Source organism: Pelobates fuscus, chromosome 8, assembly GCF_036172605.1.
Source record: "Pelobates fuscus isolate aPelFus1 chromosome 8, aPelFus1.pri, whole genome shotgun sequence".
Taxonomy (NCBI): domain Eukaryota; kingdom Metazoa; phylum Chordata; class Amphibia; order Anura; family Pelobatidae; genus Pelobates; species Pelobates fuscus.
In genome coordinates, this window is record NC_086324.1 from 150261762 (window position 1) to 150283418 (window position 21657).

The 21657-nt window shown below is 38.6% G+C and overlaps 1 protein-coding gene across 1 annotated transcript in view; it reads right to left on the reverse strand.

Moving 5' to 3' along the window:
• The window catches only part of MAD1L1 (mitotic arrest deficient 1 like 1), a 784552-nt gene that overhangs the window by 311364 nt on the left and 451531 nt on the right, over nt 1-21657 (reverse strand). Inside the window, exon 16 of the mRNA XM_063430429.1 lies at nt 18039-18246. Coding sequence (XP_063286499.1) covers nt 18039-18246 — 208 coding nt within the window. The remainder of the gene's footprint in view (nt 1-18038; nt 18247-21657) is intronic.

Below are 21657 nucleotides of genomic sequence, written 5' to 3' on the forward strand. Positions count from 1 at the left end.
TTACTAAACAGATGCACTTTTAATATCACCTTCAACAGGATTTTAAATCCAAAAATGTGGAGATGACAAACCATTTAGCAATCTGTACATCACCCTGGTTAAACAGACCACAAATGTTATGTGCCTGAAGTTTATTTGTATTTTTGTGCTGTGAGAACCCCAGGCTGTGCCATACTTTCCACATTGCAATGGCACAGTTTCGGGATTCAATGCTCACACATTCAGGAATACACTTAATGGGACACTAAATCATTAAGAATACAAACCTGTATTCCTAACACTTTAGTGTACCTGTCCCTATGATTATTTAGGTCTCCCATACCGTGTGCACTATAAATACGGGATTAGCTTGCACCTCCTCCTCTTGCAACATCACAGAGGAAGCATAGCCTTCTCTATATCTCATAGAGGACCATTGAGGACCTGATGTGCATGAACGGCGAGTGCTGCATGAGCACCCAAGCTTTCTAATCGTAAAGCATTGAATCAGTGCTTTTCTATGGAGGCTTCCGCGCTACGTGACCGAGTTTTACTTAGTCTGTGCAGCAAAAGTGCCTCTAGTGGTTGTCCATATGACGGCACCTAGAGGTGGTCTTAACCCTCCAATGTAAACGTTGCAGTTTTTAAAAAGCTGCATGTTTTACATTTTGGGGTCAAAAGGACAGGGACACGGCACCCAGGTCACTTTTTCGAGATGAAAAAGCCTGGTGACTTTAGTGGTCCTGCCACCTGATGTAGATGTGTCATTACACAGTATGGATACCGTCTCCATATACTGAGTAAAATGATGCAGGTACACTATCGAGCATCAAAGTGCCTGTTTTACAGAAAGGGATAAAAAGAAAAAAAAATAATATATATTAACAAGCTGTGAGTTTTTTTTTTTTTTTTCTTTCTTTCTTTTTCTTGGAAGTAGTTACAGGGCATCTCCAAGAAAAAATAAATAAATAAATAAATAAACATGATGTATGCTTCGCTGGTAAGCTATTGATTGCCGTGACACTGAAGTAATTATAAAGGCATGTCATATTTCAAGCCCGATGCGGTTTATGTACAGTAATCCTATTGTAGAGTGTGTTCAGAAAACCCAGCAACATTTGAAATCTACCAAACGATAAAGGCTTACGATTTCACAGGGAAACAAGCTTGGAGGTGTAATGATAGCGTTGCTTTAGTCTCCTGCTGTAGCAATGTGATGTTTCCTATGCTGGGAAGATATCTCCAGGCCATGTTTAATGTGGGAAGACAGGCACTTATGCATATACTTAGAACACACCAAGCCCCATTGTAAAGGTTACCGCTGCCGACTTCTGCAGACAGAGATAGTCAGATGCTGGCTTTAAGGGCCCAGAAAGGGTTAACCAGAAAGAAAATCAAGTATTTGAAAGAATATGATCCTTTCACAGCTATGCATGTTTACACAGGAGCGAAAGTATAATCACAAACAAAGACAGAGATGTAAAACTCTATACAATATAATTTTTATAGTAAGAGCCATTATTTCATTAATTGTATACAGGAGAATGGATAATTCCCTGTAACGGTATTTATAGAGGTATCGATAACGATCCCAACTATCGGTATATATTAACATGCGGTTAAGGATGATAATGCATTTATGTATGTTGATATATGGATAATGAATATCCTTTCTCAGTATATAAAGATATAGATCATGAATATAGTGTATCAGTATACAGTGATATGGATAATACTGTATCGGTAGATGGAGATATACGGATAATGATAATAATGTATCTGTATATAATGATCTGGATGATGATACTGTATCGGTAGATGGAGATATATGGATAATGATAATATTGTATCTGTATATAATGATCTGGATGATGATACTGTATCGGTATATGGAGATATACGGATAATGATAATATTGTATCTGTATATAATGATATGGATGATGATATTGTATCGGTATATGGAGATATATGGATAATGATAATATTGTATCTGTATATAATGATATGGATGATGATACTGTATCGGTAGATGTAGATATATGGGTAATGATAATATTGTATCTGTATATAATGATATGGATGATGATACTGTATCGGTATATGGAGATATATGAATAATGATAATATTGTATCTGTATATAATGATATGGATGATGATACTGTATCGGTATATGGAGATATATGAATAATGATAATATTGTATCTGTATATAATGATATGGATGATGATACTGTATCGGTAGATGGAGATATATGGATAATGATAATATTGTATCTGTATATAATGATATGGATGATGATACTGTATCGGTAGATGGAGATATATGGATAATGATAATATTTTTTTTTTTTTTTTAGTAAATCTGTTTATTGAGATGATATAATCAACATAAGTGGCTCGCAGGCCAAGCAAAAATGTAACATTTTCAAAACAAGATAAGGCAAGCATAGAATATTCTAGTATCAGAACAGTCTGAGTAAAACAATCTTAGTACAGTTAAACTTCTCAAAATCAGGCAAACAGAGTATTGACCTAGGTTGACAAATTCCGTGGTTACTTCCCTTTATCTGTGGGAGCAGAGAGCAGGAATCAGTTTTGAGCGCCTTCATGTTGTATTTGTGTGTATATGAGTATTTATTCACGGCGTGATGTTATTCTGGCTAGACATGGGTTACAGTTGGCACTTGCCTATGGTGAACAGGGGGTAAATATGTCAAATAAGCAGTTACTACCTTAGATAGTTGAGGCCGGTTCGGGGTGTAATATTTCAGGGGAGGGAGACCAGTGAGTCTCGAGTTTAGAGCTATGTGGGGTCGGGTCAGCAAAGGTCGGAAGATAGAGTATGGGCAATGACACCATCAAGTCTTCCACATATGTGGGATTGTTGGTGGTAGGGTCCCAGGTGTAGTCCGGGGTACATCCGGGGAGAGATATAATCTGTTCAGTGATGTTGAAGTACCCCCTGCTAGGTAAGGTATGTGAAAGACCTATCCTACAGCACCTCCACGTCCCGACGCCCCCATCCTAAGTGGCTAAATGCTCGGACTTAAGGTAGAAAACTAAGTCCCAATGCAAGTGCTGACTCTTCCCATGCGATACCCATCCAAAGCGGAGCCCAAAACATGTTCACCGGTCACCCCTACCTCAACATCGCTGAGTCACCTATTGGTTCTAAGAGCCTCTGATCGCTCCTGTCATGGGCGGTGTTCTCTGTTGCGTGTGCATGTGTAGGGTTTCTGTCAGTCCATGTGTCAAGATGCCAGTGAGTTGAAGTAGAGCGTATTCAGATTAGTGGAATGTCCAGTACAGTAAATGTCCCTGAAGGCGATTTCTACCTTCAGAGTCTTCCGTCCAACGTCAGGTCCTAACTCGTATGTTTCTAGTCAGTGATTCCTATTCTGTCAGTTGTCACGGAGCTTCACCTATCTGTTTAAGTCCAGTCTGTCCAGCTTCGATCTCAGACCCCTCGAGACCCTGCGACCAGAGGAAGAAAAAGAAAGGAAAGGAGGTTAGGAGGAGGGGAGCATTGGTGCATGCGCCGTGCGTCTCTGATTGTCTCCATCTTGTCGGTAATAAGCAATATAGAAAAACCAGGGCATCCACATGTCGGTGTGCCTGGTTCTTCGACCTGTGATGGTGGCATGTGCCTCCTCCGCCCCCTGAATATCTTCGACCCGGTGAATCCATTCTTGTTTAGTTGGCACCGTATCCGTTTTCCAATGTGCTGGAATGTTGGCCTTAGCGGCGTTAAGCATGTGCCGCAGTATCGACTTTTTATACACTGGTATGGGCTGTGTAGAGGCGTGTAGCAGGGCCAGTTCCGCATTCCAATTGGGTATGTCTCTCAGGATGAGCGTCACCTCGTCCCTGATCATGATCCAATATGGGGTGATGAGTTTGCACTCCCACCAGATATGTAGTACCGTGCCGCGTTCTTCCTGGCATCTCCAGCACACTGGTGGGATTGATGGGAAAATTCGGTGAAGTAGTGCCGGCGTCCGGTACCACAGGGATATCAGCTTATAATTCATTTCCTGGTAATAAGAGCTCATTGAGCTCTTATGTTGCCAGAGCAACGCGGATTCCCATTGTTGGGTGGTAAGTTCCTTCCCCAGCTGATAATGATAATATTGTATCTGTATATAATGATATGGATGATGATACTGTATCGGTATATGGAGATATACGGATAATGATAATATTGTATCTGTATATAATGATATGGATGATGATACTGTATCGGTATATGGAGATATACGGATAATGATAATATTGTATCTGTATATAATGATATGGATGATGATATTGTATCGGTATATGGAGATATACGGATAATGATAATATTGTATCTGTATATAATGATATGGATGATGATACTGTATCGGTATATGGAGATATATGGATAATGATAATATTGTATCTGTATATAATGATATGGATGATGATATTGTATCGGTATATGGAGATATACGGATAATGATAATATTGTATCTGTATATAATGATATGGATGATGATATTGTATCGGTATATGGAGATATATGGATAATGATAATATTGTATCTGTATATAATGATATGGATGATGATACTGTATCGGTAGATGTAGATATATGGGTAATGATAATATTGTATCTGTATATAATGATATGGATGATGATACTGTATCGGTATATGGAGATATACGGATAATGATAATATTGTATCTGTATATAATGATATGGATGATGATACTGTATCGGTATATGGAGATATACGGATAATGATAATATTGTATCTGTATATAATGATATGGATGATGATACTGTATCGGTATATGGAGATATATGGATAATGATAATATTGTATCTGTATATAATGATATGGATGATGATATTGTATCGGTATATGGATAATGATAATATTGTATCTGTATATAATGATATGGATGATGATATTGTATCGGTATATGGAGATATATGGATAATGATAATATTGTATCTGTATATAATGATATGGATGATGATGAAACTGTAAGACTATATAGATATATATGAATTATGATTCTGTATCTGAATATAGAGATAGGGATAATTGAGGATAAGGATAATTAAGAATGCCTCTGTCTACCCTGTTTCCCCAAAAATAAGACATCCCCCGAAAATAAGGCCTAGATTATTTTGGGGGGATAGTCGTAATATAAGCCCTACCCTGAAAATAAGTCCTATTCACTAGTACACAAATCTGTGTTTGGAGAATTTTCCACGATCATAGATTCATGGGATTCCATTCGCGAGTAAACAAATCTATGTTCAGGACAGTGTCCCGAAACAAATTTGCGGGATTCCATTTGCGAGGAAGCTAATCTATGTTCAGAAAAGTGTCCCCGAACATAGATTTGTGGGATTCCATGCCTTAGTGAACTAGTGTATGTTCGGGTGGATTCCCTCGAATGTAGACCTGCTTCCTAGCACATGCTTGCTAACATTTTTTCCCGAAATAAGACATCCCCCTGAAAATAAGCTCTAGTGCATTTTTTGGGGAAACTAATATAAGACCCGGTCTTATTTTCAGGGAAAGAGATATAAAGAGATATGGATATTGATTGTATCTGTCGGAACATAGTGATAATAATGGTGATTCAATTTATCAATAAAGACATATATATGGATACCAATTATCTGTACCTGTATGTATCTGCATAAGCATACAGTGACTTTGATAATGAATATCTGTATATCTATATATATAATAATGTGGTTAATGAATCTCTGTAGCTGTATATCTATATACAGTGACATGTTAATAATTCTCCATAGCTGTATCTATCTATATATCATGATACAGATAATTATTCTCGGTATCTGTATGTATGTATATATATATATATATATATATATATATATATATATAATGATATGGATAGAGATTCTCTGTATCTACATATCTATATAGTGACATGGCTAATGATTCCCTTATATTTGCATATAGTGATACTGTTAACAGTCTACTGTATCTATACACAGATGTATGGAGACAGTATCTATGTATCTACATACACAGATATATGGATGAACATAAATATCTACCTTACATTAACACTAGGAGATGGGTACAAATGGATGACTTTGAGTACAATAACACATAGGGGGACATACAGGGCTATACCTACATGAGGAGTGGGAGAGGACCTCAAAGATCACACTTAAATGCACTTTTTGTTATTTTAAACATCATTTTAATTGCTCTCTTATTGGTACAGGATCTCTCACCTTCTCTACGGAAGACTCCCAGGTAATATGAGATTGATAGTGTTGCTAAAGAGAAGGACAATTATGCATGTCTAGTGGTACTGAAAAGTAATTGTCCAATTTTAGAAAGGGAACACATAGGGAACTATAATATTGACTAATAGCCCACACTCATGTGTGCCGGCTGCCATGCTACTATGTACTATCAGATGCCAAACCGGGGGGCAGTTTATTTGTTAAATTCCGCTAAATGCCTGCTCCCTCAATATTCAAATTAGTATATTGTATCACAACTGGGGGTGAGGGTAAACACTGTAGATAACACACACATACACCGTGTGACCTACTGTCACAGTGCCACCAAACACAAGCTAATTCCATTGAGTTAAATCCCTCCATTATGGAAGCTATGAGCTGTAAACCCATCATCAGGCAGCACACTGATCATTTTTTTCTATTTCCAAACAGACCTTTCCTTTCTTTTTTTCCCCCACAAATTCTTGTTATTAGGCCATCTTTGGCTTGTTACGTTGACTGATGCTGAAGACACATTATGGTTTGAGGTTTTTTTTTGTTTGCATGCTTTGTGATACATGCAACTATGTTTGCGATAAATTTAATTTTCTCTAATTGTGTCCAGAACTGCACAGTTTACTCAAAACATAATTCCAAAAGAAAAACTGAAAGCGCTACACACAGTACCAAAATAAATCTTACAGTTTATACTAATATAATAAATGCCTAACGCCTGCAAGATATCGTCTTAATATCCCATGTTTTTCGCAGGGTACGAAGACAATTTTCAAAGATGTAAATGCTTTCTTTTCCTCTACCGCTATCATGGAACCAGTCCAGTGACAACGTTTTAACTAGTACCAACAAATTCCGATGATAAAGAATAGCTACCTGTAGAAAGTACAAGTCAGTGGTACAGGAATATGGATAACAAAATAAACAAATCATGTAAACAATATCTAGTCCCCGTGGGGCTCCTTGCCCATTTTTCATCAATATTGCACAGCTATCACTTCTACTTCTTATCTGCAGGACAAGAACATTATGAGCTCAGATTTGCCTTCATAGCCATATCTTTGTGGGCACTGACTTAATAGGTCATTATTATTAAACAAAACGAGGACAGGATCCCACCTCCCTTAGCGGCAAGAGGCCAAGATCTTATCACATCTTCTGTGGTTATGCTCAAACAGATTTAAAGCTCAGCATAACCTTGATATTTTTTTTTCTTCTTTTTTAATAGAGTCGAATTTAATGATCTTTAGTGCACAGAGTTATCGTTCCTTTATTATAGCATCTAACAAGATATTAGGAGAGGAGCAACATTATGTGCAGAGAAGATGAACAGTCTAGGAGCGCAATTTATTAATCACCGCGTTTTAATACAAATTCCATCTGAATCAAACACTTTAATGTCATTCTGAGCCATTTGAGAAGTAAGGATTATAGCGGAACATTAAGGGCTTTCGTATCGGAGGTGACAGCTGTCGTACACAAAGCAAGAGCATACTGTGTGTCTCACCTGCTCCAATTCTATTACCAGTAATCCCCTGGGAACTTGTAACAGAGTGCTGGTACTCACATGGTTAAAGACTACTGATATCTCCCATAATACTAGCATCAATTGAATCTTAATATTCAGCAGACGACCTCATGGAGGTAAGGATCTGTACCTCAAAAACACAATACTTGGCAAAAATTGAGGCCACTGAAGTTGATGTAAAGTTATTGTGAAACTTTAACCTTGCACAATATAAACACGGAGTCCTGCAATAAGAAATGGGCACTCCAGTCTATCCGTAAAAGCTGTAGGGTGGTAGCTGCTCATACAGCGAAAAAGCTAATACAAGACAGATAGAATTTCAGGTTTCCAGGAAGAACAAGGGGCGGGATAATCAACTCATTTCACCGAGCAACATTTGCTGAACTGCAATTCCCATTATCCTTTGCCACCTATTAAACAATGGATAGACCACCTCACAATATACTTTTTTTTTGAGTTTTGAAAGCATTACATGTATTTGGTGTGAGCACACCAGTGGAACGGTTTGTTACAGAAATAGAATAAACAAACAAAGAGGGATTATGACAATGTCTCGGTATATAACAGCATGGTATGGTTGCGTGAGCTGTTCATCGTTATACTACAAACAATTGCTGTGATATGCAAATTCTGGCTTAATTGGTGGGTTACAGCATCTATATAATACAGTTCAACTTAATTAAACAATTGAGCAGAGTATGTTACATCTAGGTTTAGCGGCCTGTTTGTACGTTCATTGTCCACCTAGGACGGTAGTGTACGATCTTTCGTTCACCTGGAATGTGGCTTTTCTGCTCTGGGCTGTGGTTTAGGTTTATAGGTGGGCTGCTCCAGTTTGCTGCTTTCATTCTGGCTATGTCTGCAACCATGGTTGGTGGTTAAGGGAGCTTATTGGGTGTTTGGAACCAGTGTAATAATGTGAGGTGGATGGTGTCTTGGGAGACCAAGGGAGGTCCAGATCACTTGGTGTGCAGTTGGTGTTTTGCCTCAAAAAAAAAAAAAAAAAAAAAGCATGTTTGCTTAACCCCTTAAGGACACATGACATGTGTGACATGTGTGACATGTCATGATTCCCTTTTATTCCAGAAGTTTGGTCCTTAAGGGGTTAAAAAGATGTTTGAGAGTGGGAACTAACCAGAGAACCATCTTTAGTCAGATATTACTGTCCGCTCTTGCCTAAAGAGTAACCCAAACACAGAGTCTTTGCTCACCTGTGCTAGTGATGGATAATGTATAATTCCCCAACAAGGCCAATGGAGGCCACACATGATTGATGTTATTGTTCTCTTGTGCAAAGGGACCTGGTTTTCAGACTGTCCCTGTGGGTGGCATCCGTCTGATTAGTAAATAGTATCTGTTCCCTGTGTAAAGGAACAAGTGACTAAGAACTTGTTGGAGACCTGAAGAGGGGGCTTACCGAGGGGTAACCCATTACATTTTTGCCTGCTTTCCTCGTTCACATTCTGCTTTGGCTTGTTGGAAAATACCTTTTCAGATAAATGTTGCACATTTATTTTTACACAACTTGTTAATATTGCTGCTGATATTCCTGTCTCTTCAAACATTAGTTAAAGGGACACTAGAGTCACCAAAACAACCTTAAAGGGACACTATAGTCACCTGAACAACTACAGCTTAATGTATTTGTTCAGGTGAGATCTATAGCTCCCTGCAGGCAATCTAATGTAAACACTGTATTTTCAGAGAAAATGCAGTGTTTACATTGATTGATAGGAATACCTCCAGTGGCCGTCACTCAGACGGCCACCAGAGGGACTTCCTATCACGCAGGGCCCTAAAAACACTGCGTGCATGCGCGGTAGTGTGCTCAGGACTTCAGAGGGCGGCATGAATGCTTAAGTAAAACAAGAGATTAAAAATAAGAAAAGGGCATTTAAAGCATTTAAATCAGACAAATCAGATGCATCTTATAAAATATATAAGAAAGCAAATAATGCGTGCAAAAAGGCAATTAAACTTGCTAAACTTCAAAATGAAAAAATGATAGCTAAAGAGAGCAAAACCAACCCCAAAGCATTTTTTAAGTACATAAATTCCAAAAAACCCAAAAATGAAAGTATAGGTACACTTAAAACTGAAACGGGGGTGTTAGTTAATGAAGACCAAGAAAAGGCAGGAATTCTAAATAACTATTTCTCCTCCGTATATATTAATGAAGAACCCATGGCAATAGATGTGCAAATGATTGCTACTAAAAACTTGCAGAATAATTGTAATTGGTTAACTCAAGACAATGTGCTGCAGCAACTAAAGAAAGTTAATATAAACAAAGCTCCAGGGCCTGACGGTATCCATCCACGTGTACTTAAGGAACTAAGTGTAGAAATAAGTGAACCTCTGTTTTTAATCTTTCAAGATTCTTTTCTTTCAGGAAGTGTTCCGGAGGATTGGAGGAAGGCAGATGTGGTTCCTATATTCAAAAAGGGTTCAAAATCCTTGCCTGGAAATTATAGACCTGTGAGCTTAACTTCTGTGGCTGGTAAAATATTTGAAAGGTTATTAAGGGATAATATTCAAGAATTCCTTGAGAAGAATATGGTTATCAGCAAAAATCAGCACGGTTTTATGAAGCACAGGTCATGTCAAACTAACTTGATTGCGTTCTACGAAGAAGTAAGTAGAAGTATAGATCAGGGTGTTGCAGTGGATGTGATCTATTTGGATTTTGCCAAGGCATTTGATACAGTTCCACACAAAAGATTAGTGTTCAAACTCAAGGAAATCGGTCTCGATGAAAATGCTTGTTCTTTGGTAGAACATTGGCTTAAAAAACAGAATACAAAGAGTTGTCGTTAATGGTAAATTTTCAAGCTGGACAGAGGTGGCAAGTGGTGTCCCTCAGGGGTCTGTTCTGGGACCCCTTCTATTTAACATTTTTATAAATGATCTTGAAGACAGCATTGAAAGTCATGTTTCAGTGTTTGCAGATGACACAAAACTTTGTAAAATAATACAATGTGAGCAAGATATTACTTTGCTGCAGAAGGATTTAGATAGACTGGAGGACTGGGCACTCAAATGGCAGATGAAATTTAATGTTGAAAAATGCAAAGTTATGCACTTCGGCGTAAAGAATACACAAGCAACGTATACCCTTAATGGAAGTGAATTAGGGATAACAACACACGAAAAGGACTTGGGAATTGTTATAGACAACAAACTATGCAACGATGTGCAATGTCAATCAGCAGTGGCCAAGGCCAGTAAGGTATTGTCATGCATGAAAAAGGGCATTCATTCTCGGGACGAGAATATCATTTTGCCTCTCTATAAATCACTGGTAAGACCACATATTGAATATGCTGTGCAATTTTGGGCACCTGTTCTAAAGAAGGATATCATGGCACTAGAAAAAGTGCAGAGGCGGGCTACAAAATTAATAAAAGGAATGGAACATATCAGCTATGAAGAAAGGTTAACAAATTTAAACCTATTTAGTTTAGAAAAACGTCGCCTGAGAGGGGATATGATAACATTATACAAATATATTCGGGGCCAATACAAACCATTGTGTGGAAATCTATTCACAAACCGGACTTTACATAGGACACGAGGCCATGCATTTAGACTGGAAGAAAGAAGATTTCGTCTAAGGCAAAGGAAAGGTTTTTTTACTGTAAGAACAATCAGGATGTGGAATTCTCTGCCTGAAGAAGTGGTTTTATCAGAGTCCATACAGATGTTCAAACAGCTACTAGATGCATACTTGCAAAGACAGAATATTCAAGGATATAATCTTTCAATGTAGGGTAATAACTGCTTGATTCAAGGATAAATATGACTGCCATTCTGGGGTCAAGAAGGAATTTTTTGTCCTAGCTTGTTGCAAAATTGTGCTTCAAACTGGGTTTTTTTGTGTGAGGAAGGCTGAACTTGATGGACGCAAGTCTCTTTTCAGCTATCTAACTATGTAACTATGTAACTATGTGCGGCGAAGCCGCGCATGCGCACAAGGGAGCAATGACGCTTCCAAATAGAAGCGTCTGATTGCTCCCTGCTCGCGCCCGCCTATTTCGTCATTTTGACTAAATAGGGGCCGCGGCTTAACGAGGCTCCCGGCGCTGGAATGAGGTGAGTCAAATATTCTCCCTGGAGAGTCCCTTTAACTTAATGAAGCAGTTTTAGTGTATAGATCATGACTCTGAAGTTTCACTGCTCAATTCTCTGCCATTTAGGATTTAAATCATGTTTCTTTCTGTTTATATAGCCAGTGTCACACTTCCCCTGGCTAAGACTGACACAGCCTTCATGAAAACAAAATGGATTCATTTTGTATCAGATGTAGCTTAATTAAACAGCTTTTATCTCCTGCTGTGTAAATGTAACTTTATTTACATACAGGAGACTGTGGGGACTAGCAAGCTATTAACAGAGCAGGAGATATGAAATTCAAAAATATACAGAATTTGCAATAAAGGAAGTGTAAACATTAGATGACTCTTTTCAGGAAGTGTAAGTAAGGCTGTGTAAGTCACATGCAGGGAGGTGTGCCTGGGGCTGCATAAACAAAGTGACAAGCCTAAATGGAATCAAGCAGTAAAAATTCAGATCTATACACCAAAACTGTTTAAAGTTGTTTTGGTGACAATAGTGTCCCTTTAACCAAAGTATGCATTGAGGATGAGTAACAAAATAACGCAAAAGCAACAGCAACAAAATCCTGTCAGAATACAAGCAAACAGCCTGATCCAAAAATCATGTAATTTACTGTATCCTCCATTCTTTTAAAAGCAGTCATTAATTGCCAGCATGAAAATATACCAAACTATTTTATTTTTAAACATAATAAATAAATAAAAATAAAAATGCAACTAATTCTGCAGAACGTAGAGATGTAACAGGCTATTAGGTACTGTGCCTGGAGCAAAAAACGAAAAAAGTACATTAAATAACTCTTTAGACAAGTTTTCAAAGTAAATAGGGGGACTAAAATTGACTCTGCTGTTTTAAGCAACACAAATTGCTGGCTGCAGCAAAAGCAATATGGCAAATAGGACTTTTATGGCTGATTCTGACCGTGTTCAAATCACAATCCACAAATAAATGGCTCACAGCCACATGTTTTCATTTCCCTTACATTTCGTGACTCTCTGACCCAGAAGGGAATAAAGAAACATTCCTGAACCAAAACATTTTAATTAATGCCATGTTGTAACGAGCGGGCATTTCTTCTGATTACTGTGATGTAGTCCGGAACACGGCTCTATGGCTTTTGCATATCAACGACCTCTATTTGTGTAAGGCTGCAGTCTTCTCTTTGTGACTTTGATAAATGAAAGCACGTGGGCCTGGACACGCTTTCGTAGCACATGACTGTGCAGGCTGCGTCAGTTGATGCACACACAGCAAGCTGGCGTCCTAATCCCTTGACATTACAGGATGCAAGAGTAAAAACGTGAAAAAAAGGAAAGCAAGGTTTGGGTAGATTATTTTAGGATGAACAATTCGAATCATGCATAGCCTGCTGCCGAACGCAGTGACGCTCCCGTCCCACATGCTATCAATGTCACTTTGTGCTAAAGGTGGTACTGTAAATAATGAAACCTGACGATCTCTACAAACAACCCTAAGCACGATGACAAAGAGGAATACTTGGTATGAACAGAATGATGAAAAAGGAGCAGACTAAAAGATCATGACAAGCATTCAAAAAAGGGAGAAATAAATATGTTCACAGAGGGTCACAGCTCTATATAACTTTGTTCACTGTTCTGTCCAAAGTTGTGTTTCTACTGCAATGTGAGAATCTTCCAACACTCATTATTGACACTTACAAAGACTCCAGTCTCACAAACCTCTGCTTTTCCTAATTTGAAGATGTATAAAGGGCCAGGTACACCAATTCAATTTATCTCGAGAGAGTAACTTATTAGGAATGGTACTGCATCATTTTGACTGTATAAAACAACCTCTCTAAAGCCATATGTAATAGTGACATTTTTTGTTTGTTTCTGTTATCTGCATTTTTGGCATGGTACCTTCCATGCTGCCAGTTCTGTTATTTGATCTATTAACTCTGCTGGATTGTACCCCCAAATGCTGATCATTGTGAGCAGCTGTAGTGCTCCAAAAAAATGTGAATTAATTTCCATCTTTTTATCGGTACAGATACATTGCGGAGAAAACATTTCCTTATGTGAGCATTGTACCACCTTACACCTTAAAATATGGAGCGTTATATGAACATTCTCTATTTGTGAGTGCATTTCCTCTCCACATTAATACTAGCAATTTTGCACTAATGCATTTTATTTGTTTATCTTTTCATACACATCGTTGAGAGCCACTGAATTCACCATATGAATTGAATACAAGCTCCATACCATGTGAATAAACACTTACGCATTTATAACATTTAAGATCCACTCACTGATAAACGTACTAAACTATCTCTTCATCTCTTTTCTTTCCTTGTTCTTTTACGTGCAACTATTGAGAAAGGTCTACACCAGGGCTGTCCAACCTGCGTCCCCCCAGATGCTGCTGAACTACAACTCCCATGATTCCCTGGCTATCTGTTTCATTGAAAGAATCATGGGAGTTGTAGTTCAGCAACATCTGGGGGGCCACAGGTTGGACAGGCCTGGTCTACACCATGTTAGAACCCTGCCTTTGAAGAGTCCTCTATGAACTCTACACATTTCTATGTACATTGTATCCATCCTATCATACTCATACTCCATTTTATGTACTATTAAAATACTTAGCTCAACCTGTTTTCCTTATAACACCTTCAATTGTGTGGGGTCTAGAGGGGCCCCTATACCCAGTGTTTGCTGCCTAAGGTGACATTCTGCTGAACTTACAGCCCTATCCATTCTTGTTGTATTACCCCCATCTATGCTTCATAATGGCTCCAACAGGCAAGTCTTGCCATCGATGACACTCTGTATAATAGGTAGAAATCTGAGTGTGTTTTAGATACAAACAAAAAACTAAATACATTTAGTGACCTAAAGGAACACGCATGCAGGTAAACAGGAATCCCATTAGGCAGCATTAATGGGCATTAGACATACAGACAATTTAACAGCAATTATGAAGCAATGTAATTATTTGGACGCAAATACTTTAACAAAATACACAGCACCTGGCTTTAGGCTGTTGATGTGACCCTTTCTAACTGTTTTATTGTAGGTAAATGGAGCAGAAGCATTAACACAATTATTAATCAGATTTAAGTTGTAATAATTGCTTATATAGCTTAGTACACGGCTTACACGCTCCCATCCATTCACCGAATGCAAGTATGTATCACGGACCTTCCATGCCGATGCTGTTCTTGCAAAGAAGCAGACCTCGCATTCTTTAAGTGGAGTGGAGTGACGGGTCATTATGTTCTGTCCTAGCTAACCTGTGCACACAACTCTGCTGAGCCGACAAAGTGTCTGTTTAGACACATAACGCAAAAATAAATAATAAAATAAGTGGAGGAAAGCACTCATAGAATAATATAGCAAATAATACCGCATACCAAATGGGGTGCTTTTTTTTTTTATGAGCCCAAACATTTTCATTTCTAAATACACATAGGAGGAAAAACAGTGTCTAATTTTGTCTGTTATTTGTCTGCTTCAACCACTTTTCCATATATCAATGGTACTGGATATAAGTAGTGCCTTTGCACTATAATCAATATTAAATAAGGTGGAGCTTTTTTAATGTAATGCACATGGAAATTATTCGTGGCCTCGAACATTAAGTGTGAAGGTCTTAGAATGAAGTATAAACACGTCTGCCCCCTTACTAACCTTAGAAGAAAGGTAAATAAAAGGTGGGTGAGCACAAAATACAGATGAGAAGTACCACCAGGAACAAGCATTTCTTAATATACAGTCTACTGAAAATTAAAAATGTAAAAATTTTTTATATATATAGATATATATAGATATATATATATATATATAGATATATATATATATATATATATATAAAACTATAAAAAATTGGCCCAGACTCCAGGGTTAATTTTTGTTGTTGTTGTATTTTGTATATTATCACCTTTCAGCAACAAGCAACACATTGTCCAGCTTATACTTCCCATCACTGTTTTATTAAATGAGATACTTACTAACATCAGTTACATTTCTCATTTTGCTAAAAAGATTTATCCTAGAATAAAAAATGTTGATGTCAATATTGTTTGTTACTGGGTTTTGATCTTCATATTTTGTATGTAAATATTTATTAGTGTTCGGTAAGGTAATCTCAACAACCTTCATGTTAATTTGGGGGGAAAAAAAATAATAAAATATATATTTTTTTGGAGGGGGGTGGAAAAAATAAAAATCTTCCCTAGAAAATTCACAATGACTGTGAGTGACATAACTCCCCAGCTTAGTTTTCGGACACTGTGTAGAATTACACCTGCACCAATTAGAAAGGTCACAACAAAAATATTTTGATGTTTTTCATACAGTTGTTTTTATTACACGTAAGTTTAAACATTTGGCGTACCATGCGTGCTCAATGCACACCCCTAGCACTAAAAGGGTTCAAAATATGTTTTCTTTTTTAACAAAATCAAAAACAAAAAACCTGCTGGGGAATTATGCATTGCAAAACATAGTAAAGGTATTTAAATGTCGGGAAAGAGCTGCTGATTATCGAATATTAAATTGGCAATAATTAGATATTTTCATTTACGTGGATGCTGCTGCAAGCAGAGGACCCCAAGGCGCAGAGAGAGCCACATGGTGAAAGTATAAATCATGACTAGCTTTGATTGCATGTGAAGATGTAATGGGATATATGTGTTCAATAAAAATGCAGTACCGGTAATTACACACAAATATGCCTCGCTTGCATATTTAATATTTGGATTGGCACAGAAAAATGTCCCATGCTCGCTGTATGATTATTTCATCAGGTGTTTATAAAGATGGATTAACACTGAGTTCCAATGGCAGTGAAGGATCACAGTATTTTTGCTCTAACCTGTGGTTTGGAATATGAGGGAAGCTCAGACTAAATATCTATTGACAATCTGAGTCACAGTGAATTGCCATTTAAAAAAATTGAGGCCTCGGGGGGTGGAGCCTGGCTGCCGAGCGGATCAGACGTGCATTGTTCGAGCTCAACTGTCCGGGACTGGAAAACGACAATTAAACCGGGCCGCTTGCTATACCGGACAGATACTATAGATCACCCAGATAACGGGACGATGGTGACTTACTGAACATACCCCTGTCAGCTACGAGCAACTGTCCAGACAAGAGCTCAAACTGCTGCAGTGCCAGTTACTCTTAAAATGGTGGCTGACCTTACTCATCAAGTGCCTGGATCGACACAAACTGCCATTACCCTCCATGATGCATTTAAGCGACTACTCCACAATATCGATATGCTCTTTGCAAGCTTCTGGGCAAAACTGGAGGCCTATGCGCCGGTCACACCGTGTCAAAACTAGGAGGAGGAGCACAGCCGAGAGCAACGGGAGGCTAACGGACCCCCTCCGGGCGCTAACCCTCACCAAGCACCTGGATCGACTATCTCTCCTTGTTCGGTCATGGCTGTTTGCTATAATTCTAACTTCCTCTTCCTGTATTCATCTCAAATACATTTTACCTTCATCTTGATATCTCTTACTGCCCTAGGGTTCTAATCTTCCCTACTTCTCAAGGTTCCATTCCCTTTGTTTTCTCTCCTTTTTTTCTTTTGTTACAAAATTATCATCTTTCTGTGCATTTTTTCCCATCAAGATCCTTTCTTTTATCTTTCAGACCCCCATTCCCAAAATGGAACATTGTCAACCCTTCCCACCCAGTCTGACATTTTGACTGCCTCTTCAACCACTCCACCTTTTGGACTGGCTTCCCAACATAATCTCCTCCTACGACACCTCATTTGGCCATCCTCCCCAACACATTCAGCCTCCCTTCTCTTACCAGTATCTCCCAATTTGGCATGCCTCTCGAACCTGTGTTTCCTTATTTGGTATGTCTTCACAAGCCTCCACAATCTCGGTCTCCTCATTTGACATGCCTCTCACACCTCTGTCTTCTCATTCTGCATGTCTCTAACACCTCTGTCTCATCATTTGCCCCAACAACCTATTATTTCTTTCCCAAGTCCCTTTCTCCGTCTGTCTATAAGAACTTGGAATATCAAACCATCCCTGCAAATGAATATACCTAATGAAGATAAATCTGATCAGGTCTCCAGGGCTTTCATAGGGTGTTCATGACATTTATGTTCCTTAAATGTGGCACATTTTAGTGTATTTATGAACATAGATATCTTCTACATACCTGCAATTTCTTGTGATGATTGGAAAACCGCAGTAGTCTCTAACTTGTCTGGGATTTGCACTCCACCTTCCAAAATCCTCACAATTTCTCGAAGCTTGTCACATTCCTCCTGGAGATGCTGCATGCTGTCCTTACGCTGCTGTTTGGCTTTAGAGGCAGGATTCAGACTCAAATGGATCACTTTTGTCTTGCTTGGGTCATAGCAACCCTAAAGTAAGATAACACATAGGACATTTATCACTGCTTACAGTCTGTAAACACAGTGTCGTTTTATTACACTTTTCTCCCAAACATATATAATATACAACAGAAATAGACTATTAGAACCGCAGATCTTCTGTGACTGCTCTATGTGCTCTGTCGGAGCAGCAGCATGCAAGTTGGTCAGACAACAGAAGAATCTGATCCAACATGGCTGCTGCAGTGGACTAAAAAAAAAATTAAAAAAATTAAATTTTTGAAAAAAAATAAAAATTAAATGTAATAAACTTAAAAAAAAAAAAAAAGAGAAATGACAATTTGACAAAAGTTGTTCCATTTATGCTCAGGCACGAATGCTTTTACAATATGATATAAATCAGAGTCTCTATTTGGGCCCTTGGCATGGCCTGACAGGTAATTAAAAGAAAGATATGGGTTGTGCTATAATTTTATTTTTTGATTCCATGTGAAACTTCCATTGTATGCCTGAATGTCGTGGTAGAAATGTGCATTCAGCACTTTGGGGGAAAAAAAAGGGTACACTTGGAGCATACGGGGGCAATAACATTGCCCTGGACACAAAGCTACTGCCGAAGTGAGTTCAATGCAGTTTACGGAGATGACAAATTGCAGAATTATCACTTTCGAGAAGTGACTGCTCTGCTTTAAGTAGAAGTGACAACAATCAGAACAAAATGAAGTGGTAGAAAAATGTGTATGTATTCTAAAAACTATTTTATATCAATACAGACTAAAAAGAATAGTGGGAACAATAATCTGGATATAAAATGTTCTTGTCGGAAACAGATCACAAATACATCCCACTTATTTCAGAAAAAAGTCACAATGACCAAGAATCGAGCCTTGTTAGTACGAATGGCAGAGGATATTTGCTGCTCAAGTATGTAGAGAAGAACGTGAACTAAATAAATAAAACACACAGTGGAGCTTAAGAGGCAGCAAGTTCTTATAAATTAATCTTCTCACACCAAGAGAGCACTAAGCACTTAAAGAGACTTACAAATTGTAACCATTTAACATTGTCATCTAAACTACATCCCGGAGTTTCTTCAAACATCTATAGATCATAACCCAGTTAATCTTTCTCACTGTTTTAAGATCAGCTAGGGTGAATTGTTACCTATACTTTGCTAAAACAAAATTTATCGCAATGTGTTAATAGACCACATAAAAATGGCACCAAAACCCCAGCCTAGTAATAAGTCAAACAAAACAAATAATGTCCCCGTTCTCGAACACGGTCTTTCTTTCGTATAAGTCTTTTCGTATAGTTAAGATATAGCACAGGGAGGGAGATGGGGGGTCCAATGATCAGTGCCAGTAAGCAAGGGAAGTGTAACGAGTATATACCCCTACACGCAGGATCCAGCCTAACAGAAGACAGTACAGAGGAGAGATACGTCTACCGGACCTTAGAGTGGCCGGACTCGACGTAATAGGATAAGACAGAGTCAGGAACGATCCGAGGTCAAGGGCACAAAGAGACAGCGTAAACGAAAACTAGCCGGGGACTGGTACACAGGAATCAGCAAGCCGGCAAACAGTACAGAATAGGATAAAGCGAAAACGAAGTCAGAATACAAAGCCAAGGTCAAATACGGAGAAACACAACTGAACACAACAAGCACTAAAGGGAACTGTAGCAGAAACCACGATAGGGCAAGGAACTAAGGGAAAAGGGTAAGTATAAGTAGCCTTCAAACTAATGTGATTGGCTCCTGTCACTTCCACTCCCCCAACAGGTAAGTGTATGGGGTGATTGGCATGACAGGAGCCAATGGGAGCCTTTTTGCAATTTAGGCTCCCACTGTCTCTTTAAGAGCGCGCCCGAGATTCGCGGCGCGCTCTTAGCTGCAGACGGGACACGTGACCGCTTCTCGCGGTCACTGCCCGCCTTCCTGTCTGAACAGTCAGACGAGCCGCGCGCGGCTCGTGCAGCCGCAGGACCGCGCGCGGCTTGAAGAGAGGACCGCGTCCGGCCCCCGGATAAGGTAAGTACCGCTACAGGAAGTGACATGTGAATCAAGAAAGCTGATCTGGACAACTGAAGTTCCTTCTTTACGAGAGCATAGAGGCTGGGGTGGGGAAGTGTTATCACAACCAAATTATAATTATGCTTTCAAAATTAAAGGGCAGGCGATAGGGAACCTTTTCATGGTGGAAGTCCGCACACAAGTCACAAAAATGTATCAATACAAATAAAAAGGATTTGTTTTGTAAAATGTGGATTTACTCAAAAGAGTCACACGTAAGGACCTAGAATGCCACATGTGGCTTTAAGGCCGCAGGTTCCCCACCCCTGAAATAGGCTGCGCAGGATTTAGTTACAGGATATAAATCTATGATGTTGTTCTAGGGACTTCTAATAAAGCATCGAGTAGAAATGTGTGTCCGGTAATACATATTATACATGAGAGAAAATTCAAAGAAATATGTTTATTTTATTTGGGATAAGGGAGATTCTTGTGACTCTAATGTCAGAGTGTTCCACCTCATTGTAACAATTTACATATATAGGGAGGAATTTTAAAGGGTTACTTTAACCACTTGGACCCCTTCTGCTTTTTGAAGTGGTCATGGTAGTAGGAGTCTGGATGCGCAGTATTTCTCCTTAAAACACTGCACATTCCAGACTGCCTAATGTCAATTCTGTGCGAAATTTATGTCTGTCGTCAGCATGCACTGCACGCTGGAAACAGATGTAACTGAGCCTGCAAGAGGGAAGCTCTTGTCTCTACTCCCTCCCTCCCTCCCTCCTTCATCCCTAACCCTCTTTTTTTTCCCCCTTCCTTACTTCTCCTTCTTTACCTCCCTCCCACTCCCTCCGCCGGGTAAGAGCACACACATCCACCCTGAGCCAGTAAAATGGTCCAATCAAATCACAGCAGGGCAAGCATGCACAGCGCTGGATTAGGGTAAGTTAAAGTTTAATTAAAAAACACATTAGAGCATCATTCTATCATAAAAAAAAAAAAAAAAAAAAGGGTTGGAGGAAGTATTTAAGTGTGGTGGAAAGAAATGTAAGCATCAGGTAGAGGGTTGTAGATGCATGGTACAGTCTTCCAGTTGAGGAATTCAATAAAAAGAAAAACATAAAAATAAAAATACAATCATTAAATTTTTTTAAAAAAAACAGATTGCTATTCTGGAAGCAAATCAATAATAAAGCTTTTGTTTTTGTTTTTATTTTTAGATTTGAGATACTTAATTATCAGAGTAGAGAGGCCAACTGACTTTTAGTTGGAATCAAAATAATCAATGTTACTATGTTTAACACTTAATAGGAATGTAATCTGTCCTGTCACATGCACATCTGCATTCACAAAAAAGTATATTCTATTTACCCTACACAAAAAGGAACATTGTTCAAAACAATCACACACCAAGAGTAGGATAA